The sequence below is a fragment of the Portunus trituberculatus genome, chromosome 41 (assembly GCF_017591435.1).
Source record: "Portunus trituberculatus isolate SZX2019 chromosome 41, ASM1759143v1, whole genome shotgun sequence".
In the NCBI taxonomy this organism is placed as follows: domain Eukaryota; kingdom Metazoa; phylum Arthropoda; class Malacostraca; order Decapoda; family Portunidae; genus Portunus; species Portunus trituberculatus.
Genome location: NC_059295.1, coordinates 41232596 through 41258871, shown reverse-complemented (window position 1 = coordinate 41258871; position 26276 = coordinate 41232596). Strand labels below are relative to the sequence as shown.

At 36.9% G+C, this 26276-nt stretch overlaps 1 protein-coding gene and 1 long non-coding RNA gene across 2 annotated transcripts in view; one reads left to right on the top strand and one right to left on the bottom strand.

The window, feature by feature from the left end:
* The window catches only part of LOC123516446 (ATP-dependent RNA helicase DDX24-like), a 27695-nt gene extending 1468 nt beyond the window's left edge, over positions 1-26227 (bottom strand). The window contains exons 1-9 of the mRNA XM_045275739.1: positions 26074-26227; positions 19511-19743; positions 8929-9288; positions 4496-4972; positions 3993-4183; positions 3308-3488; positions 2819-2959; positions 2283-2411; positions 1142-1303 (exon numbers count right to left, since the gene is read on the bottom strand). Coding sequence (XP_045131674.1) covers positions 1142-1303; positions 2283-2411; positions 2819-2959; positions 3308-3488; positions 3993-4183; positions 4496-4972; positions 8929-9288; positions 19511-19714 — 1845 coding nt within the window. The 5' untranslated portion in view covers positions 19715-19743; positions 26074-26227. The remainder of the gene's footprint in view (positions 1-1141; positions 1304-2282; positions 2412-2818; positions 2960-3307; positions 3489-3992; positions 4184-4495; positions 4973-8928; positions 9289-19510; positions 19744-26073) is intronic.
* On the top strand, positions 10510-11371 carry LOC123516448. Its single transcript, XR_006678189.1, has 2 exons — positions 10510-10846; positions 11124-11371. It is a non-coding gene; the product is annotated as an uncharacterized LOC123516448 (long non-coding RNA).
* Positions 26228-26276: the final 49 nt, after the last annotated feature.

Below are 26276 nucleotides of genomic sequence, written 5' to 3'. Positions count from 1 at the left end.
TAATTTCAAATCTAACTAAATTGATTTTTACATACATGGTAAGTAAAATTTTTGCAAGAAATGAAAGCGGTAGTACACAAACTACAATGTGAGAGAACAGTATTCTAAAAAAATTTTTTTTTTTACCAAATATGCTCAGTACATAATTCAATCAGGAAATTTGTCTGTCCACTAACCATTAACCCCTTTCCCAACAATTTTTTTTAGTTAAAAACGTTTCTTTTTCAGACTAAATTTTTTAGTTTGGTTCTATATAATATTTCTCATGCTGATTATGAAAACAGCTTGTAATTACTGTTTTTCCCCATTTTTGTGGTTAACTTTTTATTTTGAAAATACCTTTGTAAGACATATACGAGTTAACTCGTCTTCATATAAACTCCAAGTTTTCCCCTCACCTCCCTCCTCCTCCTCCTCCTCCTCCCTTGTCGAGAAATATTCATTGTCTGATGAACTGGCAGTGTCATCAGAAGTATTCAAGCTTCTGAGGGAAGGTTCATATTTGCTATCTTCCTCAGAACTAGACATTTGGGGTGCAAATGATTTGAAAAGGGTACAAAAAATTAGTGGTAATGTGGATGAAAACAAAACCCATGCGATGACAGTGGTTGCCGGAGCAAGTCTAGTAAGAGCATCCTTGAAATCCCACCGCTCCAACCTGTCATCTCTGCCAAGCGTACAATTTGACGAGAATACTCGTTTCACACGTAGAATGGCTTAGAAAGGGTCAGAATCGACGAGTATATACGTCTGTAGCTGGTTTTTGAAGGTCAAGTTTTAGACGAGTATATTCATCGACGACTGAAAACGGAACATTTAGTGAAAACGAGTATACTCATTTCTGCCAAGGAAGGGGTTAATAGATGAGAGATTTGGATATTATTCTTTAAGGAAGACACTGGTCTTAGATATATTCTGTATTCAAAATGAAGCCAAATCCAACCTAAAATGACCTTCTCCCTCTAGTATATTCTATAGAGGCTATTCAAGTACTGCTGAAATACAGGAAGAACTGCAAACTACTTTAACTTTAATATTCAAAGATGTAGTAAATGGCATGTTCATTTATCATTTAATAAAACACTTGAGTCTACAATATACACTCAACAAAAATTATACGACAATGAATTTGCAACAATACCTCAGCTGTTCGAGGAACCTGGTAGTGAATGACATGCTGAATGTTGGGGATGTCCAAGCCTCGTGCTGCAACATCTGTGGCCAACAGCAAGGCTTCACGATTCTTAGAAAAACGCTCTAAACTCTTCAGACGTTGCTTTTGTTGCAGTGAGGCATGTAGAGACTGAAAATATTAAGAGCAAAATTAAAATCATCTTTGTTTCACCACTAATACGAGACTAATCACCTTCTGTGATTAGTCTTCCTCTCCATAGAACCTTACTGCAATATCATATCATTCTTGTTCTATGGATCCCTCTCACATAAAGCTCTCTTCACACCATCAATCCTATTCCTGATCTTTGCCTTAAATGTAAAATCTAATTTAGCATATTCACAAATTATTATTCTGCCATTTTCTCTCTTTTAGTGCCCCCACAAACCATCATAAAACTTCAGAATAGCCAACTCGCTACCAACATTAATTTTTCACATTTCATAATCGCTCATTCAATTTTTCACACTATTCCATACATTGCTAAGCACTTCATATGTATCACACCCAATCTCTATTTTCTTATATTAGGTATATGTTTAATTCCACATGATGCTGTCAATAGCATTACTACCTCATACAACCTTTTGCAGTCTCTTTATGCAATTTATATGTAAACATTTAATTTATTCTTGCCCACACCTTTCTTGCTATATATATATACTCTTTAATTCGTTCATTTCATTACTTGCTTTTATATTCATTCACTCAACCTTAGTGTCATATCAACTAATCACTCCCTATTTCCTTCTTTCATACATTCATCACAATTCCTTTCCCATCAATCTAAATCTCTTCTGCCAGTACAGAATTATCGGCAAGCAAAAGATGCTGCAGGTTCCCATCCCATCACCACTCAAATTCCAATTTCTACCTAATTAGCATTCCCATGCCCACTTCACTAAAGACATCATTCATTTTCAATTTTCATTCTTTGATTATTACTTGCTAATTTAAAAAGTTGAGGATTGATTCAAGTTTACAAGTCATAAAATAGATGATGGCTTCATGTCACCAGATTTTTAAAATTCTTTTCACTTCAAAAGGTATTTGTGAACCTTAGCTCCAAATATAAGATCAAAGAGACTATGCAGAAAATCCATTGTACCTGAGGATGACACTGGAGTAAAGTGAAGAGGTTCTGAAGTCTGCGTACACAATCAATGCTGTTACAGAAAACTAAAGTGCGGCCAGGATAACGCTTCAAAAAGTAGTACAAATAAAGATCCTTCTGGTCCTGTAAGAAAAAGTGTCCGTTATTTACTATCCTCTTCATGCTAATAGAGTAACCAGGTATATAACTGAACCAAACATCACATAAATAAATTTGAAGGCAATTTCAGAATTACACAGCCATGCTTATATACCAACTTTAATATAACACTTTTTTGCCCTTTCATATCATAATTTTTTTTCTTTTTTTGTTATTCTCCATTACCAAAAAAGAGAAAATATCAAATAACTAGCTCATGTACTCTGTGAATTAACTTTTTTTTTTTTTTTTTTCTTGTCAGCATGTCCAATGCCAAGTTTTATCCAACATTACTCTTTCTAAATCTTCCTGTAATTTTTTTCACAAAAAATTCTAAAATTAATTGTCACCTTTGCCACAAGCAACCACCTAGTGCAACAGAATTATAATACCTTAGTACAGTTGATCCTGGATTCTGTTAAACTCCCTGCTGTTCCAACTTTTCGAGTCACATCTACAACCTTGCGATGTGGTTTAACTCCAATCAATTTTGCTAGTTGACTAATCTTCAAATTGGGAGTCATCTTTATCACCTGCAATGTGAGAAGATATCTTTCCAATTAACTAAAATATGTTAATATTCACATGATACAGCATAAAATACAATAGTGGCTATGATAATTTGGAGAATAAATAGAGATGAAAATTATCAGGTGTTTTACACTGAATCTGATGAAGCAAGGGAATAGGTGATAATGTTATCATTATTCCTAAAGGCTGAGAATAATGTTATATCACAGCCCCACTGAGAATGTAAGCCTAATTAATAATGATGCACAGATAAGAAATATACCAATAGCATAATCCTGATGTCAAACACTCACAGTGTATGTGAATGTCAAGAATAATATTAGTTTATAGTGATTATACAGGAAATTTACCTTTTTCTTAAGTTGCAGTCTTTTAGGAGTTGAATGAACCATAGTGAGTGTGGCTGAAAATACAAATGTCTGTCTATGTTGCTTGGCAGTTTCATTGCTATTGATCAATTCCAAGAGTTGTGTCAACTCTTGAAAGTGTCCTTGCTCAACCATCCGATCAGTTTCATCAATTGCTAAGTACCTGCCAGAAGGAAACTTCAATTGTAAAGCATCACATTTTCAAGAATTCCTGCTAATGAAAAATGTGGGGAGAATTAAAAGATCAGAGGTGTATAGATTTTGCTGTGGGAATTTTTCTGAAATATTTTGGCCAATTCCTGCCCATTACAACCTCAACCAAATAAGTGACAAACACTCATTAAACTCACAATATATGATGAAATTAATGACTGACTTACTGATACATTCAATAATTTCAAGGCAAATCATGCTTTATAAATATTTGATTACAGAGATAAGTAATGAATAAAGTATTAATATTTACAAATAAGTCATAACAAACATTACATGGGAAAAATACAAAACCAAAATGTTAATTTTCAAGTTACAGGTGATATTTATGGAACATTAATCATGTATGTAACATAGCTCACCTGCCTCAAATTGCATCAGATTTCATTATGCTTTTTCAAGATGAGCAATTGTTAAATTTGACATGATTTTATGCTAATGCTAACATATTTACTTTACTGTGGATGTCTGGCTGAGATGTTCATTGCCTTGCTGGATCAGTTCCCAGAGTCTTCCTGGAGTGCCCACCACAATGTCAGGTCCACGATGCAACAGCCGCTCCTGCTTCTGGGCTGCCACTCCCCCCATTACCACAGCTACTGTGATGTCTGTGTGGCTCAGAATAGCACACAAGTGGCTCTTTACCTGAAAGATATTTAATAAAACAAATATAAATGTATGTAAATCACTTAAATACATAAAGAAAAATTGTTTCAATTACATGCAATAAATAATACAATAATGTTACATAATAATGATTCACTCATAATCGTACATATATGCTCATAATATAAGAATACTTTTGTCTTGTTATCAATATTAGCATAATTTCAATAGTTTTCAACATTTTCAAAATTTCAAAAGTACACTTTAATGTATTATCTGAATACTTGCACTTCAGTAGACCTATCTACATAAGGAAGAAAAAAAAAAAAAAAAAAAAAAAAAAATCTTTACCTGAATTGCAAGTTCCCTGGTCGGTGTTACTATTAGTGCTCTGAGTTTCTTGGAGTCCCTCACTGGCTCTTTCCTATCTTCTTCCATAAAACTAAAGTCTGCATTATCTATAACTTTAACACAGCCTAGTTCTTCACTCATGTCATTTATATCTTCTGTATCTGAGACATTCTCATCAATATGATCATCTAATTCACTGGACACATTCTCATTGATGTCCTCCTCAACAGTTTCTTCATTTCCTTCAGAATCACTTGTCTGATAATTATCTTCTTTGCTTTCACTATCATCTTCATGTTCACTGTCTTCTACACCACTATCAGCTGCTTCTTCATGTGGATTTTCAGCCTCATGCAACTTATCAGCTAGAATGCCATGAATAATTGGAATTCCAAATGCAAGTGTTTTTCCACTTCCAGTTTCAGCTGCTCCAATGATGTCCATACGATCCTGGATGGCTGCAGGGAGAACCAGTCTCTGAAATAAAAAAAAAGTGACACCAATATCAAACTAGTGGCTACATGATTAGTGCTCAAATGTAAAGGCATTGGAGATCCAAATTTATCCCAAAAATTGGTTATTTCTAAGCTATCGTGGAGTGGTAAAAAATACCCACTTGTTTCCAATCAACCTTATTTTCAATACAGTGACCACCAACCAAATTGGGAAATTCAAAGTGGGGCAGCATGAGCTTCTGCAATGTTATTCCTAAAAACAAAATAATTTGTCTGTACCATCACAGACAAGACCTCAACATCTAAATCTCCCCCCTCCCAGAGAGAGAGAGAGAGAGAGAGAGAGAGAGAGAGAGAGAGAGAGAGAGAGAGAGAGAGAGAGAGAGAGAGAGAGAGAGAGAGAGAGAGAGAGAGAGAGAGAGAGAGAGAGAGAGAGAGAGAGAGAGAGAGAGAGAAACATTTCAACATTTATTAATAGCCAAATTACTGTACATTATTACATATTTATATATGTCCTATAAAAATAAAGAATAATTTAGCTAGCCTATATAAAGCTTAGGCTTTTCAAGTGGAAATTAACAAAATATAACTTAAATTATGCTGACTGGTGAGAAAAAAATATAAATATATGTATATAAAAAAAATAAGTAAATTTCAAATGGTACTGACATATATAGTGATAAGTTACAGGATTATGATATATTCACTATAGCAGTAAAGAAAAATAGGATCATTAAAGCAATAACAAAAATAGCATCAAATACAAGTACAGGCAACCCCTGCTTAACCAATGTTCACACAACGAAATTTCGCTACAATGAACGTTTCCTTTTACTACCATCTGCTCGTATAACGAACACCAAACTCGCTTTAACGAAATTTTATCCAGGTAATTTTTTCCAAGTTTGAAAGCCCTGCTGTATCACACAAGCCGACAGGCTTTTGAATACACCAGCGCCTCTTGTGGACAAAACGCGCACCACTCATTCCCCTACCCTTCCCCGCTCTTAGTTCAAAACAAAAACAGGGTCCAACACCAGCTTGTCATCTCACGCTCAACATGCCACCTAAACACCCTGCAACCAGCCCTGCAATGTTGCCTAGCATTGCTAAGAAGACCAGGAAGTATCTTACTCTCGAAATGAAGCTGAATATTATTCAAACACGAGAGGCGAGAAAACTAATAGCATTGCTCGCCACCAGCTTGACTCCATCTACTGTCTCTACTATTTTCAAGTCAGCAGACTCTACCAACCCCATCGTTACCTTATGTAAGCAAGACGTTTCGCTGCCGAACCGACTGCCCACGCACTCCTCCGCATCGTCCGTGCGGTAGTCTTCAGCTTCTTCTAACAAACACCCTGTTCACACTATATTATTTATTTTTATGTTTTCTATCAGAGAAACCCCACAACATGTCATCTGAGTAAAAAAAAATATGCAGCACGTGTGTTGGTCCAGAGACACAGAGCAGCAATCACATCTTTCCCCATCAATAACTGAAAACAGTCTAGAGCACTCATAGCACTGGCTTCATGATGTAGAATAATACTAGGATGTACATTAGGGAAATCAGTGTAGGTGGAGGGGTTAGGTCTGGTGTCAGAGAATGGGTCTGAAAGAAGTGTGAAATCTGTTTGTCTACCAGCAGCTGTGGGGGGTGAGGCAGGAGGGCTGCATGACAGGCCACTGCTTGCGGACAACGTCTCAATACTCTCATCGCCGCTGCTAGCATCACTCTCTACATCACTGATAGCTTCAGGATCAAACAAAGTATCATCACCTTCCATTGAGTCATCAGACCCCTCAAATTCATTTATTGTCCCACCATCATATTCATCTTCACTGTCAGTTGTAGAGATATCCATAATTGCCAAGTAAATCCGCGCGTGCTACCACAAATAAACTTCAGGCACCACTGAACAGAAGCTCTCGACAAGCATGTGTTGCCATATGTAGGTCAGAAAATATGATGTATAAAAAAATATAATATGATGATTGGTCTTCACAAATTACGTCACAGCACTGAAAATAACTCATTGGTCAAAGTTTATGACGTTTCAAACCGTCCCACGAATGGCTGGAGCCTTATGTTTGTAAACACAGACACTTGCCACCATGTGGGTAGATATAACCCAGAAACCGAGGCCTTGAGAGCCCTCAATACACACAGCTTATAACCGTGACATGTGCGTGTCACGGGGAGCACGCTCGGTTCCTGGCGCGTGAACTCAGCCATGACACGCAAGTGTCACAAAACACACATCTGGTACTGATGGGGTTAAGAAGGCTAAACTAATAGCATTGCTCGCCACCATCTTGACTCCATCTACTGTCTCTACTATTTTCAAGTCAGTAGACTCTATTAAGAAGGCTGGTGAGACCATATCTTCCTTGCAAGCTAAAAGAACCACCTGAACTCATGACTCTGCAATGGATAAAATGGAAAGCCTTCTGAAAATGTGGTACATAAGTTTTGTATGCGGTACAATGATGCACCCTTTCTTTACATTCCACAGGTTGCCAGCTAACGTCTTTTCCGCTCCACTCTCCCTCCCTTCATAAATTTAAGATCATCAACATTATAAAGTTACATACATACATTAGTATACATTATAATGACTTAGTCTTAAATTAAACTGCTTAAATGTTTAACTTCATCATTTTTACTTTCATTAAACCTTTTACTATACTATGATGCACTCTCACTTTGTTTACTCTCAATGTAAGTTCAAGTCAGGGATCAAACTTGTTATAATAGGTTCACTTAATGAAAATTCGCACAACGAAGGTTTTTCAGGAACGTAATCCGTTCGTTAAGCTGGGGTTGCCTGTATACCAATAACAACATCATACATGGCCATGGTAACAATAATATTAATAATAACAACAAGAGAATAATAATTATATGATGACAATAATAATGATAATGACAATAGTAATAGTAATAAAAATAGTGATTAATAATTAGACAAAATATCACTTTTAAGACTTGTTTTAAATGTGTTGAGGGAAGGTGCTTCTTGTATGTTAGGGGGCATAGAATTCCATATAGAAGGTCTAAGATATGTGGTTGAATGTTGGAACTATGACAATCTGTGTTGGGGGAGACTGAGCAGGTCACGGTGGTGGGTGCTGTAGCCATGCGATAGGAGTAGGTTGCGAGTATGGATTTTATTATTGTACATGTATGTGGCTATTGCAAGTTTAGTTATATCATTAAGTTTTAAAATTCTAGTCTGTTGAAAAAAGGATTTGTATGCCCTAAGTAGCTGCTTTTAGTTATAATTCAAACAATTTTTTTTAAAGCTGTAAATGCAAAGGAGTTAAATATGTACAGTATGTAGTGGACCACATTGGATTGCATTATGTTAGTAGTGAATAGATGTGTGCATAGTAAATGGATTTTAGTACATCAGGTGGCATAAAATCTTTGATCTGGTATAACACAGCAATACATCTAGAAATTTTTAATGTAAGATTACCTATATGAAATTTAAAAGTTAATGAATCATCATAAGTAACACCAAGAAACTTAAATTGATCTGTTTTTAAAATTGTTCTGTTATTTATGTGTATATCAGGTAGATTCTGTATATTTTTACCAGTGAATAGCATGAAGTAAATTTTGTCAGTGTTGAGTGTGAGCCAGTTGCAAAGGTACCATTGGTATAATTTTTTAAGTTCATTATTAACATGTTAGACAAGTTGATCTGAGTCTGGTCCTACTAGGTAAACTGTCATGCCATCTGCAAATAAATTACTTTTAGAGTCAGAGAAAATATCAGAGATATTATTAATATATATTAGGAATAGCATAGGTCCTAACACGCTGCCTTGCAGAACACCAAGAGTAATTAGGGTAGGAGAGAGAGAGAGAGAGAGAGAGAGAGAGAGAGAGAGAGAGAGAGAGAGAGAGAGAGAGAGAGAGAGAGAGAGAGAGAGAGAGAGAATGATACTATGAAACAAGATATTTACCTGAATTTCAGTAGGTTGAGAAAATCCCAGCTCTGCCAGGGCTTCCAGCACTGGTGATGGGGCAAACACCTCCTTCCATGCAGATACATCCACTTTGTCTCTGCCACCCTGCCTGGCCCCGTGGTATGTTGTGCTGTCATAACGAGCCTTTTTAATAGGTTTAGTGTTTGTCCTAGATTTATTCTGCTTCTTTCTCTTTATTGCTGAACTCTTCACACTTGGTTCCTCATCACATACCACTGATGCCTCACTGATGGCAGACTTGTGTTCAAATTCAGTGTTACTTGTGTTATTTCTCTTTCCATTTACAGACTCTGTATCTTCACAAGCTTTACCATGCTGTTTTCTTCTTTTATTTTTCTGAAACATCAAACCATTTTAATGTATATAAAAAATTAAGACAAATGTCTCACTTTACACATTCTAATATGCCTACATACACAGTAAAAGTATAATAAAATTTGTAAATTTATTATAGAAAGAAATATATTCTTTTCATAAAAGGGAGACAAAATTAATCAAAGCAAAATAAATTAATCATGAAAATAAGAAATAAACAATTAGAAATAGAGATCTGTATATGATAATCTCACACATGCATTAAACCCTTTAGCACATTTCAATTACTTGTTCTTCACATCTGGTACCATTATTTCCTTCCTCATAACCTTAATAGTTTATATTTTCTCAAACATTGCATAAATAATATATTCTTACCATCTGTTTATATTTTATTTTATCAAAAACTACAAAACCACTAACTTTTCTTAACTTATCAAAACTTGTAAACAATGGAAGATATCTGAATAACAACAATAATAATAATAATAATAATATATATATATATATATATATATATATATATATATATATATATATATATATATATATATATATATATATATATACCCGTTTGTGAAATTGCCCATTTCATGAAATGGGCAAACCCAATTCATGAAATGAACCTAACCTAACCTAACCTAACCTATCCTAACCTAACCTAACGAAATTTCGCTACAACGAAGGTTTCCTTTTACTACCATCTGCTCATTTAACGAAGACCAAACTCGCTTTAACGAAGTTTTATCCAGGTAATTTTTTCCAAGTTTGAAAGCCCTGCCATATCACACAAGCCGACAGGCTTTTGAATACACCAGCGCTTCTCATGGACAACACGCGCACCACTCACTCCCCTAGTTCAAAACAATAACAGCGTCAGCAGCAGCTCATCTTCCCTCGCTCTACATGCCACCAAAATGCCCTGCAATGTTGCCTAAGGTTGCTAAGAAGACCATGAAGTGCCTTACTCTCGAAGTAAAGCTGAATATTATTCACAGACATGAGAGAGGCAAGAAAACTAATAGCATTGCTTCCCACCATGGCTTGACTCCATCTACTGTCTACCATTTTCAGGTCAGCAGACTCTATTAAGAAGGCTGGTGATATCATATCTTCCTTGCAAGCTAAAATAACCACCTGAACTCGTAACTCTGCAATGGATAAAATAGAAAGCCTTGTGGAAATGTGGTACACAAGTTTTGTATGCGGTACAACAATGCGCCCTTTGTTTACATTCCACAGGTTGACAGCTAGCGCATTTCCCGCTCCACTCTCCCTCCCTTCATAAATTTAAGATCAACAATATAAAGTTACTTACATATGAGGCGCCCGGAGCCAGAGGGAACCAACCCACACGAACCTACTTTCGAGAAAAACGCGTTTAAAGTTGAACAATTAATACTACCGTAAGATCGGTCACAATATTATCATATTATACATCATTGGAAAGGCCTCGGCAAGACCTGTCATGCCATGTGTTTTTTAATAGTATATTCTATGTTTTAACTTTTACAGAGATTATTATAAATACCCCTACACCCGTAGCGGAAATTTTTTTCCCAGGAAGGTTATGTTTTAGGTTCATTTTTTCAAAGCATTATGTAAAAAATTATGACGATATGCTTTTAACTCGATTTTTTACGAATTTTTTTATGAGCGAATAAAGCAATATTTCCCCCTACCGTAAGATTGGTCACAATATTATCATATTATACATCATTTGAAAGGTCTCGGCAAGAACTGTCATGCCATGTGGTTTTTAATAGTATATTCTATGTTTTAACTTTTACAGAGATTATTATAAATACCCCTACACCCGTAGCAGAACATTTTTTCCCAGGAAGGTTATGTTTTAGGTTCATTTTTTCAAAGTGTATGATAAAACAAGCATTATGTAAAAAAATTATGACGATATGCTTTTAACTCGATTTTTTACGAATTTTTTTTATGAGCGAATAAAGCAATATTTCCCCCTAGCGCAACTTTTATTCCCGAAAATGTTTTATTTCCCTATTTTCTCTTCATTTCTGAAGAGATTATAGTGTGAGATGTATCTGTATAGAAGATTGTGATATTGTATTTTAAAATTTATTTTCTATGATTTGGTGTAGCTGATGCGGGAGTAATGGGCCTGGCAAGGGAGGGAAGGAAGGATTTGGCGGGAGACTCTGGGCTAAAGTAAACAAAGGCTGTGATTGGCCGAGGTGGGGGCGCGGCTATGAGTCACGAGAATACTCGCCGCTGATTGGGGAGCGCACGGCGAGGCTCAGCCGCACCTCCCTGCTCTTGGTACCTTCTGGCTCGCAGAAGTTTGTCGCGACATTTTTTACGCATTATCACTCCACTTTGAGGCTTCGTATAGGTACCCATATGGTCGTATTTCACTTGGCCGACAATTTTATACGACTTTTACACCCTTCGACAACATGATCCCACCTTTAACTCCCTGCTGTTGGTACCTTCTGACTCGCAGATTGGAGAAGTTTTTCGCGCGTTTTTTTACGCATTATCACTCCACTTTGAGGCTTCGTATAGGTACCCATATGGTCGTATTTCACTTGGCCGACAATTTTATACGACTTTTACACCCTTCGACAACATGATCCCGCCTTTAACTCAATTTTCGTATTTTTGAGTGTTGGTTCCCTCTGGCTCGGGGCGCCTCATATGTACATTAGTGTACACTTAACCCTTGGCTATCGCGCCCAATTGAGGCTGAAATAGCCGCGCCATAGCCGTAAACGCGATAGCCGAATTGAACAACTAATGGTGAAAATTGTTATTGGTGCCGCAACCAAAAATTTTACTCCTAATATCCCTCATTTTTCCCTTTTTTTTATTACTGTATAATGCATTGGTACTTATTAAAACATGTCAAGGTTACAACATAAAAAAAAATTACATCAGCTCATTGTATTTACATTCATGAACAGCATTTTGCAGCTAGGGTTCTGTCTTGTCTCATTGGTTTACGTTCGGCGATGGTAGGAGGACGGCGTGGAGGGTTGGTGGCCATTGTGAGCACAAAAAATGGTAGAATCTGGCTATCACTGTCTAGTGTGGAGGACGCACACTCAGAGACTGTTTCATCTTGGCGGGAAGGCGGTTTTAGCCAATGAGCGCTCAGATATCCCATAATGTCATGGCTGGGCACGCAATAGCAGGCATCTGAGGTCGTGATAATGAAATTTTAGCAGCTTTTCATGGGTGCGTGATAGCAATAAAACACGATAGCTGAAGTCGCGATAGCCGAGGGTTGACTGTACATTATAATGACTTACTCTTAAATTAAACTGCTTAAATGTTTAACTTCATAATTTTTACTTTCATTAAACCTTTCACTGTACTATGATACACTCTCGCTTTGTTTACTCTCAATGGAAGTTCAGTCAGTACTCAAACTTGTTATAACTGATTCGCTTAACGAAGTTTCGCTTAACGAAGGAATTTTTAGGAACGTAATCCCTTCGTTAAGCTGCCTTTCTATATATATATATATATATATATATATATATATATATATATATATATATATATATATATATATATATATATATATATATATATATATATATATATATATATATATATATATATATATATATATATATATATATATATATATATATATATATATATATATATATATATATATATATATATATATATATACACAGTATATATATATATATATATATATATATATATATATATATATATATATATATATATATATATATATATATATATATATATATATATATATATATATATATATATATATATATATATATATATATACACAGTGTATATATATATATATATATATATATATATATATATATATATATATATATATATATATATATATATATATATATATATATATATATATATATATATATATATATATATATATATATATATATATATATAGTACAGGCAACCCCGCTTAACGAAGGGTTACGTTCCTAAAACACTTCGTTAAGTGAAACTTCGTTAAGCGAACCGATTATAACAAGTTTAACCCCTGATTTGAACTTCCATTGAGAGTAAGCAAAGCGAGAGTGCATCATAGTACAGTAAAAGGTTTAATGAAAGTAAAAATTATGAAGTTAAACATTTAGGTAGTTTAATTTAAGTCATTATAATGTACACTAATGTATGTATGTACGTAACTTTATAATGTTGATGATCTTAACTTTATGAAGGGAGGGAGAGTGAAACGGAAATACACTAACCGGCAACCTGTGGAATGTAAACAAAGTGCGCATCATGGTACCGCATACAAAACTTATGTACCACATTTCCACAAGGCTTTCCATTTTATCCATTGTAGAGTCACGAGTTCAGGTGGTTCTTTTAGCTTTCAAGGAAGATGAGGTCTCACCAGCCTTCTTAATAGAGTCTGCTGACTTGAAAATAGTAGACAGTAGATGGAGTCAAGATGGTGGCAAGCAATGTTATTAGTTTTCTGGCCTCTCTTGTCTGTGAATAATACCCAGCTTCACTTCGAGAGCCAGACACTTTCTGGTCTTCTTAGGAACGTTAGGCCACATTACAGGGCGTTTTGGTGGTAAGTTGAACTAGGAAGATGAGCTGCTGGTGATGCTGTTATGTTTTGACTGGGGAGTGAGTGGTGTGCCTGATCTTGATCTTGATCTTGATGCTACAGGTGACACAGAATTTCTTCTGAGTCAGGCCTTTGTATCGGCAGCACCTGTGTTGTCCACGAGAGGCTTGATCTTGATCTTTATTCTACAGGTGTCTCAAGATTTCTCCTGAGGCAGGTCTTAGTACCAACAGCTCCTGGTGTATTCACAAACCTGTCAGCTTGCATGATACAGTGGGGCTTTCAAATTTGGAAAAAATTTACCTGGATAAAACTTCGTTAAAGCGAGTTTGGTGTTCGCTAAACGAGCAGATGGTAGTAAAACGAAACCTTCATTGTAGCGAAATTTCGTTGTGTGAACCTTCGTTTAACGGGGGTTGCCTGTATATATATATGTATATACAGGTGTCCCTCGGTTAACGATCGACTACTTAACGATATTTCGCTCATACGATCCCTCCAAATTAATCCCTATTTTTTGGTTAACGATCGCCAAAATTCGGTTAACGATCGGATTGACCAATCGCAATCGCGATCGCAATCGCGATCGCAGCGCCTCCATCCACCCGCGGCCCGTGCAGTAAACACACCACAGTCTTTCCCGCTGTTTTGATTGTGCAACAACAACTCTATCACGCTCGCTCTAAACTTCTTTTTGTGCTTATTTGTGATCAAGTGAACTTAGTGATGGCTTCCAAGCGACCCAACGATTGTTCTCCACCGGGAGATAAGGCTAAAAATCGAGAAAGAGCATTGGCCTTGATATTAAGTTGAACATTGTGACTCGTCATGAGGGTGGTGAAGGGGTAAACTCTATTGCTCGTGCCCTTGGTTTATCTCAATCAACTGTATCAACAGTTCTCCAGAAAAAGTACAAGTGAAGCAGCAGGCCAACCAAGTCACAAACCTGCACAAACACACAACAACTCGTAACAGGGAACCGATTATGGAAAAATTGGAACGTTTGCTGAGGCTATGGATTGAAGACCACACACACCGCCGCATGCCTCTTTCTACCCAACTCGTTACTACTAAGGCACTGAGCCTGTGGGAGGACCTGAAACCAGAATTCAACATAGGCGAGACAGTGTCCTTCAAGGCCAGTAAGGGGTGGTTTGAACGTTTCAAACATCGTGGGAGTCTACACAACCTCAAGGTTAGTGGGGAGGCAGCGAGTTCGGATCAACCGCTGCAAACGCCTTCAAGCCTTTGCTTAAAGAGCGCATCGAGGAAGGAGGTTATTCAGCCAAGCAGGTTCTAAACTTTGACGAGACAGGCCTGTATTGGAAGAAGATGTCATCGAGAACGTTTATAGCAAAGGAGGAGAAGTCGGCACCAGGATTCAAGGCATCTAAAGACAGGTTAACATTATTGGTGGGGGGGAATGCCGCTGGTGATCTTAAGCTTAAACCATGCCTTATTTACCATTCCCAAAACCCAAGAGCTCTGTCTGGCTATATTAAGGAATATTTGCCCGTAGTATGGAAGGCAAACAAAAGGGTGGATGACGACTGTTATCATGCAAAGTTACGTGACAGGATACCTCTCCAAATTCCTAAAAGAATATGCTGCCCAAAACAACATTGCTAACAGATTTCTCTTGCTGTGTGACAACGCCCCAGCCACCCAGAGAGCATGAATGACTGGGCAGATAATATTGAGGTCATGTTTATGCCCCCAAACACAACTGCCCTCATCCAGCCGATGGACCAAGGAGTCATCGCTACTTTCAAGGCCTATTACCAGCGGCGCACCATGAAACAGCTGTTGGCCTGCATTGACACCCCTGACAAGCCGACCATGAAACAATTTTGGAAGGATTATAACATTAAAAAGGGGATCGACAACATCGACGAGTCATGGAAGGAGGTGTCCAAGTCGGCAATGAATGGATGTTGGCGTAATTTGTGGCCTGAGTGCGTGGAACGTAAACAGGAAGTCCCTGTCGATGTTACAGCAGTAAGGAAAGACATCGTTCATATCTCCCATAAGGCAGGCTTCAATGAGGTGGACGAGAATGACGTACAAGAACTGCTGGACAGTCATTCTGAGCCTCTCTCCAACGACGACCTCATGGAGTTGGAGAAACAAAATACTTTGGAGGAAATGGAGGAGGACAAGGAGCCTGAAAGAACCCTCTCCGTCAAGATTTTCGAGGAGATTTTTAATCATATTAACCAGGCCATACATCTTCTCCAGGAGAATGACCCCAACCCAAACCGAAGTAATGGCGTGACTAATGCTATAGAAAATGACATGAAAGTGTATAAAGAACTATTTGAGGCAAAGAAAAGGATGGCAAAACAGACAGTCATCTCATCTTTCTTCAAACCACTCACCGCCCAAGCAACCCCATCCACATCCCAAGCAACCCCATCTACCGATCAAGCAACTCCATCCACCTCCCAAGCTACCCCATCCACCTCAAAAGCAATCCCATCTACTTCCATAGGAGTCATCTCGTCGTACTTCAAAGTTCGTCCTGCTACCTCGAAAAAAACTCCACCCACTTCCAAAACAACTCCATCCACCTCCAAAACAACTCCACCCACATCCAATCTATCCTTCACATCCACCGTAACCTTGAGTGACGATGAGGAGAGCCTGGATGACCCACCCCCACTGGAAAACGTATTCTCTCAAGAATTTGAAGGGTTTGAAGCAGCTGACCGAGTTTGGGTCGGTGTGGGCATGATGAGATTTAATCCTCCAAGGCCCTGTGTCCCCTCGGGGGGCACAAAACAACACACTACGCATATCACATCCACTCCTCAAGGTAAGTACTACCAATTCTAAAGGTGTAAATAACAACTAACAACATAGAAAGTGTCGTTTATTTACGCATCGCGAAATACATGTATGTAGTTGATAATTTCAAATCCCTCAGTTAGCGATCGTTTCGGTTAGCGATCTGTTTTGGGAAACGTAACCCTATCGTTAACCAAGGGATACCTGTATATATATATATATATATATATATATATATATATATATATATATATATATATATATATATATATATATATATATATATATATATATATATATATATATATATATATATATATATATATATATATATATATATATATATATATATATATATATATATATATATATATATATATATATATATATATATATATATATATATATATATATATATATATATATATATATATATACATATATATATATATATATATACAGTAGTTCTTTATCCGGTAAATTCACAGTTACGGTATTTGGAAATTACTACCCTCGATTCGATATACGGTAAGAAAAATTCACAGATAAGTTATCCGCTCATATCATCCAAGAGGGCCCAGCGCGGGAGAGCAGGGGTGATTCCATCATCCACGCTACACCTCCCGCCACTCACAGTACAGACTTTAACTTGACCACCCTTGGAGCCTGTTATCTCTTCCCCTCCCCCATTTTTTTTAACTGCATTTCATATTACTTACATGCATTACTAATTAGATGAATAAATGGATTATTAAAGGGTCTATTGTAAGCACAAATATATTCATAATAATTATGGCAAACATTTAAAGCCTACTACTAGCAGTGAACCATGCAGCAACTGGTAAAGGGCACAAATGGGCCTGGCAAGCCCACTATCAGAGAATGGTGGAAGTCGTATAACATCAAGCACGCCTTGATGTTATACGACAGTGTAGACATCTACCATGAACTTGGCATGGAATAAAGTATGGCCAGAATGTGCACATGACTTCCCAGGTTTTGCTGAAGACAACATCAGTGCAATCAGAAATGACATAGTAAATCTGTGCCATAGGGCTTCAATGAAGATGATGATAATGATGTTCAAGATCTTTTGGAAAGCCATGCTGAACCTCTCTCAAATGATGAACTTATAGAGCTAAACAAGGCATAACATGAGGCAGAAAAAGAGGGAGATGAGGAAGAACCTGTGCGTGGCCTGGATATCAAAATTCTTAAAGAATGTGTCGGTGGTATTGAAAAAGCTCTGAAAATCCTGAAGGAATGTGACCCAAATCCTGCCAGGAGTAGCAAAGTGGCTCATGACAGAGAAAAGTGTCAAGATTTATCAAGAAATCTGATGAAAAAACAAGAAAAACCAAACAGTCCTCCATTTTCTCGTTCTTCGAGCCAGTCAGAAATGCCGTCCTTGCTACAGCTGGCCCTTCCACATCCGATGCCGACGGTTCTACAGCTGGCCCTTCCTCCATATCCTCTTTTTTTAAACCAGTGAAACCTGCCAACCCTGCTACAGCTGGCCCTTCAACATCTGCTTCCGACAGTGCAGATGATGACATCTTATCCTCGTCTGCTCACTCAGCGGAAGATGACTAAGGGCTGAAATCCCTACTGTCCCTTAGCCTCGGGAGGGACATCATCTGATAGAATACATGGCGAGTGATAGTTAAATAAAAACATTTTCTGTTTATTTCTTTTGCGCAGTACTTTACATTATTTTTTTTTTAATGACTATGTTCTTGTATTTTCATTTCTGTAGGGGTGACTTTTGACGTGCTGGAACGCATTCCCTATTATTACATGTTATAATGAGTTCGGTATATGGTAATTTCGATTTGTGGTAAGATTTTGAGGAACGCATATGTAGCATATAACGAGGACTTACTGTACATATATATATATATATATATATATATATATATATATATATATATATATATATATATGTATATATACAGTAAGACCTGCACTTGATGAATGAAGTAGTCTGGCGAAATTACCGCCAAATGCAAATTTCGCCAAACACGAGTCCTTTATACCATATAAATTGCCTAAAAAAATGCCTCAATCAGTCTTTGGTCATTGCCAAAGTTCCTCTTTTGACCCCTAAAATACCATCTTTCGAGCTGAAATAAAATCTTTTGCCTTCACATATTAGAACACATGTACAAAACAGACCAATAAACAAGCATTTGTGATGCTTTCCTCGTCTGTCCTCCCGTTTTTTCACCTGTTTCCCTCGCCCACTTTCATTCTTGCTGCCACCACCATTGTCCTTACCCCCACCGGTACCACCTGTTGCGCTGATAGAGGCCAGAATTCATTCCCACGCTAGCAGAACAGAGGGTAGCACAAATAAAAAGGCTAAAGGGAACTCTCACACTGCATTCTGATAGGTTTAGAGAGAGGTCTGACATCACAGGGAAGCTGCATGGTTCACTGTGCAGCCACCAGGGGACCTGCCAAGCTTGAATTTAAATCTCCAAACGTGCACTTGGTGGTACGTGGCCACCCTACCGCCAAAAGTGAATTTCGACAAGCTGAGATTCACCAAGTGTGGGGGCTTACTGTATATGTGTGTGTGTATATGTATATATATATATATATATATATATATATATATATATATATATATATATATATATATATATATATATATATATATATATATATATATATATATATATATACACACACACACACACACACACACACACACACACACACATATATATATATATATATATATATATATATATATATATATATATATATATATATATATATATATATACACACACACACACACACACACACACACACACACACACACACACACATGAGTATATTTATGAATTTGCTACTTGATCATACATCACCTTTTACCTTTTTCACTATTTTTCCATCTTTCCACATTTCTCTCTTGACCTCTCCATGTCTGCTTCTCTTAATTAATGTGCATGTTGACACCTCCTCAAAACCAGCAAGGCCTTCAAACTCATGGGAAGCTTCAAATGGAGAAGAGAGAAGAGTGGATTTTGTTTTCCCTTCCATTGTTTTCTTGGGTCCTTTTTTCTGCTTTTTCCCCATTTTGCCACTTTTGACTTACTGATCTGATTCTGAAAAAATAAATGCATTTACAAATATATTCCAAATAATGTCAATAACTTTGTCTCTCAAAAATAACACATAACATTTCCAAGTCAAAGCACACATTCTGTTTTTTATCAAGTCTATTCCAATGCATATGCTACAGTGTTACACCAAATTTCAAATTAGTTTATAATCATGCCCATAGAGAAAAGTCATAAAAAAGAAAAATCTGACCAAATACCCATTTGTCAACAAATGCATTTTTAAAACAAAATAAATTAAATAATCTAAAAAGTGACAAACTCCCTTGATTTAAGGACTGAGCATTAGTCTTGGCTAGATAAGCACTACAATCATAAAATACCTGAATAAAATACATTTTATATTCTTGTCAGATTTACACAATACTTTAATGGAGAAATTCTCTTGCATACAGAATACAAGTTTTTTTTTTTTATAAACATGAATCTCATTAAATACCAAAAAAGTTAAAATGAAACACCTAGTTCATTTACTCAATACCAAGTAACCGATTCCAGCAGTGCTACTTCAACACATCAGCTGCCACTAGCAGTTTCACTGCTAAAGGTACAACATAGTTACCTATGTCTCCATATTTTTTAATTGGTATTTCCTTGCACAACTTCACAAAACCCATAGTATACTAATCCTCTTAATGCTACATGTGACTCAGAACTTCTCTTAAGCCAGATTTTTGTATCTACCCCCAAGAGGGACCTATTAGAAATTAAACATTTCACGCCATGTTTGAAAATAAAATACTACACTCAAATAATAAATCACTGCCATACTTTATATATACTAACCTAACCTAACCTCCAACCTCTAATCTAAACCTAACCTAAGCTAAGCTCTACCCTCCTCAACAAGGTAAAATTACTTTATAGGTTACATTTATGTTAGGTCAAGTTTATGTTAAAGGTTACGTTAGATTACGTAAAGCATGGTAATGAAGCTTAGGTTTAGGTTAGACTCGAGTATATAAAGCACTGTAGTGATTTATGTTCCAAAACGGCATGAAATGTTTTGAGTTCCAACTGGTTCTGCTTGGAGATAGATACAAAAACATGACTTTGGAAAAATCCCAAGTCACTTCTTTTCTTGTAACCTCTTTTGCTTGAAATTGCTTCTTAGGTTATTCCTTTCCTTCTTCTGTCATTCAGTAGTCAGCTTACTTCATTTAGTTTCTCTCTTTTTTCCCAACTGTGCACCAAGAACTTTTTCATACACTCCATGATTTCATCTGATTCCTTTCTGCCCCAATACAGAAAGACAGAGGAGGAAGGATGGAGGAAATTAAGCACTGGGTTGGAGAAAAAATCCACTTTGAAATGGAATACAAGGAAATAGAAACCAGAGAAGACAGGATGGCATACAGGAGAATGGGGAAGTAAAGTGTTGTTTAGAGCAGGGACTGGCACCCTAGAGATGGTAGGAAGAGTGAGGAGCAAGAGTAAAACTGCAGCTTCTGTGCAGTAGTAAAGGAGACAGTAGAACATATGATAGTGGAAAGTGAGACATATGAAGAGACAAGACAGTTGAAGGAAAAAATCAGTCATTATTGGTGAGGAAGAATTCTATAGGAGACTAGAAAATGGAAGAATCACCATGGTATTAGGTCTGTATATATCCTAAAATGTTAATTTGTCCCAATCTTTTTTTTAGGTTTTCCTTTTTCTTCCACCTATTTATTTATCTTCTCCATGTGGAGCCTGTCCCATCTTCCATTATCATTTTTTGCCCATCTATCTTCACCTAAGCCTTCCAGTCATTTCATGAAGAGTAACTCCCTTTTGCAATTATCTCTACAAAAGTACTTCAGCCTCCAGTCATGTGTTTCTAAGGACTTCTAACACGTATCTAACTCCCATGTCCTGTACTTTTTCAAAAACTCTTTATATCCTTCTCATTTCCTGTAAGTCTGATTAGTTCAGCACCATATAAGCAATGTGGGACTCTGTAGACTTTATCCTACTTCATATTCCTTTATAATTTTGCTTCCTTCATTCAGAATCATCCCTGCTGCTTTCCTTGCCTTGCCTTCATCGATTTTCCTTTGTCTTTCATCTACTGTTCCTTCACTGCTCACTTGTATTCCTAGGTACATATATTTCTCCACAACCTCAACTACATTATCTCCTAGCACCCAATGGTTATTCCTGATATTGTTAAATTGTATTACTTTGCATTTGTGTGGGCTAAACCTGAGTCTCCACTCCATTCTATACTTCCTTGCTATCTACAACACTTCCTCCATGTATTTTTTGTCATCTGTTATTAGGACATCATAATCTGCATAAGCTAAACATCTTATTTTTCTATTTCCTACTTTTACACCTCAGCCACATAATTCAATTCTTGTTGTAAGATGTTGTGACAGTTTGTGGAACTAGTTTCGTTTACAGCTTCTTGAGAGGAATTCCTCTAAAGAAGTTGTAAGCAAAACCAATCAGGAAGTAAAATACTCATCCATCCATAAGCCTGTGTATCCCTTCCCCACAAACTAATTCTTGTTGATCATTTCTCTAAGTACTATCATGGAAAAACCCAGCGACTACATGCCTGATCATAATGAATGGATTGCTGCCAAACCAAGTGGGAGCCTTTTGACAGAACTCTGAAGGTGTTAATCTCTCTCTCTCTCTCTCTCTCTCTCTCTCTCTCTCTCTCTCTCTCTCTCTCTCTGAAAGATACCTGTAATACATACATACATACATATATATATATATATATATATATATATATATATATATATATATATATATATATATATATATATATATATATAGAGAGAGAGAGAGAGAGAGAGAGAGAGAGAGAGAGAGAGAGAGAGAGAGAGAGAGAGAGAGTCTTAAAGGAATAACTAAGCCCCACTTAACTTCCACCATGTTTCTCTTCTCCATCAATCACACTAAATCATTGTGTTGCCAGTTTGTCAAATTGTGATTAGTGGTTGATATTCTTATCTACATTAGGATAATGAAATAAAATAACATCAAAAATAGGATATATTTTTTCCAAACAAGGTCACATGAGGTAAGATTATGATATGAATATTGAGATATGCTCCCCTTTCCTTATCTCTCTCTCTCTCTCTCTCTCTCTCTCTCTCTCTCTCTCTCTCTCTCTCTCTCTCTCTATGCTCCCCTTTCCTCTCTCTCTCTCTCTCTCTCTCTCTCTCTCTCTCTCTCTCTCTCTCTCTCTCTTATAAATGAAAAATAAAGAAAGTGACAGATAATTTTTAATCATTAGTAAGGTAATCTTCATAAATGGCAGCATCATAATACTAAAAAATTAAAAGTTAAGAAGGAAAAAGGAAAATATCTCGCTTTCATTGTTTCATTAAAAAATCTTTATCTTGCGGTTTTCCATACATTTTCATTTTTCCCTTCATAAATAACATTAAAACATCTAAACAGTAAAAAAAGGAGCAACAAGCAAAATGATCTTGCTTTCATATTGTTTATATCTTTATTTTTTGCTTTCTTACTTTAACTTCCATATCTCTCTCTCTCTCTCTCTCTCTCTCTCTCTCTCTCTCTCTCCAACAACTGTGAAGTCAGTGCTTACTTGTTTCTGGTAGTTGAAGGGGCAAAGTTGATAAATTTTCAGTCTCTCTCTCTCTCTCTCTCTCTCTCTCTCTCTCTCTCTCTCTCTCTCTCTCTCTCTCTCAACTTTAAAGTCACTATGATATGATTAATTTTATCCTATATTGAGTAGAAGGGAGAGGCTGGGAAAGTGGAAGAGAGAAAGAAGAATGACCTGCATGACCTGGCCATCTAGCATCGTTTATGCAGGGATCCTTTGGAGCCATGTGTGGGTTATATTTTACCTGCAGATAAAGAAATTTTTTTCCCCTACAAGGAAAACTTCTAAATTATTCACCATGTTTCATTTCTTTTCACAAAAAATCTGCAGTCGTCAGCACTTACCATAATAGTATACAGTGGAGACTCAATACTCAAACTTAATTCGTTCGAAATGGCTGTTTGAGTATTAATTTTTTTTACTATTGATACCTATAAATCAGGTAATTAGTTCTGATATTAGCAAAACCTCAAGATTGTAAAAATTAAATGTATTTATTTTTTTACAATTCTGATTTGTATATATCTTAAGTGAAGGCTGGTGATGGATAACATAGAAGAGGAGGGGAGAAAGGTGGGAAGGAGGAGGAGGGAGGTCACCGGAGAATAAGTCACTATTCACGAAAACATCATTGTTACTTTTCTCCTTGTGTGATTCCTATGAATCCACTAACTAAATTCCTTATTTTCATCACTAATAAGCTTCTTTGGTGCCATCGCAAGTTTCTAAATGAAAAACTACCAACAGAATGCAGGAGAATGTTGTTTTCCCAAGACACAGCAGGACTAGGGATGCGCACCGGCATCCGGTATACCAGTATTACTGGTATCACCAATAATACGGTATCAGAACGGTACAGTGGCAGCTGCGAGAAGGAAGATGACAGAGCTCTGTATATGACCAAATGTACGGCCGTTTGTTTTACAGATATTTTCACCACTAATAAGCCTTTGTTTACAACCACGGGTGTGGACGTTCAGCTATCGGATATTTTTTCAAGTGTTATATCAACTTTTGTGTTTGAGTATTTAGACATATGAGTATTGAGTCTCTACTGTATGTTAAAGAGGGCTCGGAATGTATATCTTTTCCGTTTTCTTGCATTTTTCAATTATATCACATTACAAAAACATTTTCTAGGTCTTCATCTCATGAAGAGGGTTAGTGACATTTTCTTGTAACTTTATACTATCATATTCTATGTATACTATGGGGTTTGTGAGGATGTGAAAGGAAATAATAGAAAAATAAGGAGGGATAATCATACTGGACCATTACCATTTCATATTCACTGTAAATTTTCTAAGGTCCTTGGACCACATATATGCACTCCACATCAGCCAGACCTCCAGGTGAGCCCACATAACCTAACCAATCCTAGCCAGTCCAAAAATTTAGCATAATATTGTAAATGAGATAAACTAATGTACAATGAAAGGCAACTCAAACATCTGTATGAGAGCAAAAGGACCCGAGAGACCAAGCAATCTCAAACATACAGACAAATAGCAAGTCCTTCTACACATGATAAAAAAAAAAAAAAGTTAAGCACAGCAACAATTATTGAACCAAAACCAATGGGATAACTGGCGAATGACCCCAGAAAAATGACAACCATGCTAAGATTACAGCCTACCAAGAGAAAATAGTGTTGTCACTAACCCAGGCACCTTTTATGGTGGAACCTCAGTCATATCTGCTTATGACAGTGGCATTTACAACAATGGACATCATCTCAGCCATCAACAAAGTACCTCCAAACTCTGCAGCAGGATCAGATAGCTTCCATGCAGTTACTAAAGTGTAAACACCAGCTGGCTAACCCTAAAAGACTGCTATGGAGCAGGTCTTTAAATGATGACTATGTCCCTTAAGTTCTAAAGTCTGGGACAACTACACCCATTCACAAAGTAGGTACTAGAGATGTAGCTGAAAACTAAAGACCAGTGGTGCTATACTTGGATCACTTTAAACTGGCAGTTTGGGTGTGGTCCACTTTCTGATACAAAAGTCACAGAGCCTTTCTCCAATCCTAACTGGCGTGTCAGATCAGGTTACATTAGGTTAGGTTAGTTTAGTTTAGGTTAACCAAGTGAGGTTAGGTTAAAGTTACAGTTCGGTTAGTTTTGGTTAAATTGATAAGTTAAAAGTGGGTGGAGTAGGGAAGAGAACCAGGTAAGAGCCAGCAGTGGCAGCAATTCATAAGAGAAGGGGGGGGTTAGTAAAAAAAAAAAAAAAAACCGACAGAAATAACGTGAAGATTCATTCAAAACAGTTCAAAGTCTACCAGAAAAAAAATAGCTTCATTCGGAAATGAGCTATTGGTGTAACCGTATAAATTTACTGGATTTGGTATGTAAAGACCACCCCTGGCTCGACCCAAAAAATCAAGACCCTGGTTCATCACAGCTTCACCTACAGTGGCACAAGACTGTTCAAATGTATCCCTGCCTCCCAAAGGAACAAAACGGGGATGTTACCTCACCTTCAAGAACCAACCACCTTAACAAGTGGCTGGCACACATCCCGGTCCAACCACCAACACCAGGCTAAACAAGCACTAATATAAAAGAGTATAACAATATGATTCAGATCACAATAGTGAGGGTACTGTTATATGTCTTCACCAAAATTATTCAAGTATGTTCAGGATTCTCATGACTTATGAAGCTGCCATGAAGCTGTAAATAACAACGTTCCAGGACTAGGTACCTGAGTTCACAATTGCAGTGGATATAATCACTCACCAGGTGCTAGGGAAGGCTGGGCGAGCCTTGGTTGTGGTGTGCAGCTGCGGAGCGTCGACTCAGAGGGTTGCAGCGGCAGTGTGTAGTTTGTCCACCACCACGTGTGTTGTTGACTTGTCTTATTCAGACCTGCTGCACTACGAGTCTACAGTTATTCCAAATCAAATAAATAACTACCCATCATTTCCTTGTGTGAATAAAAT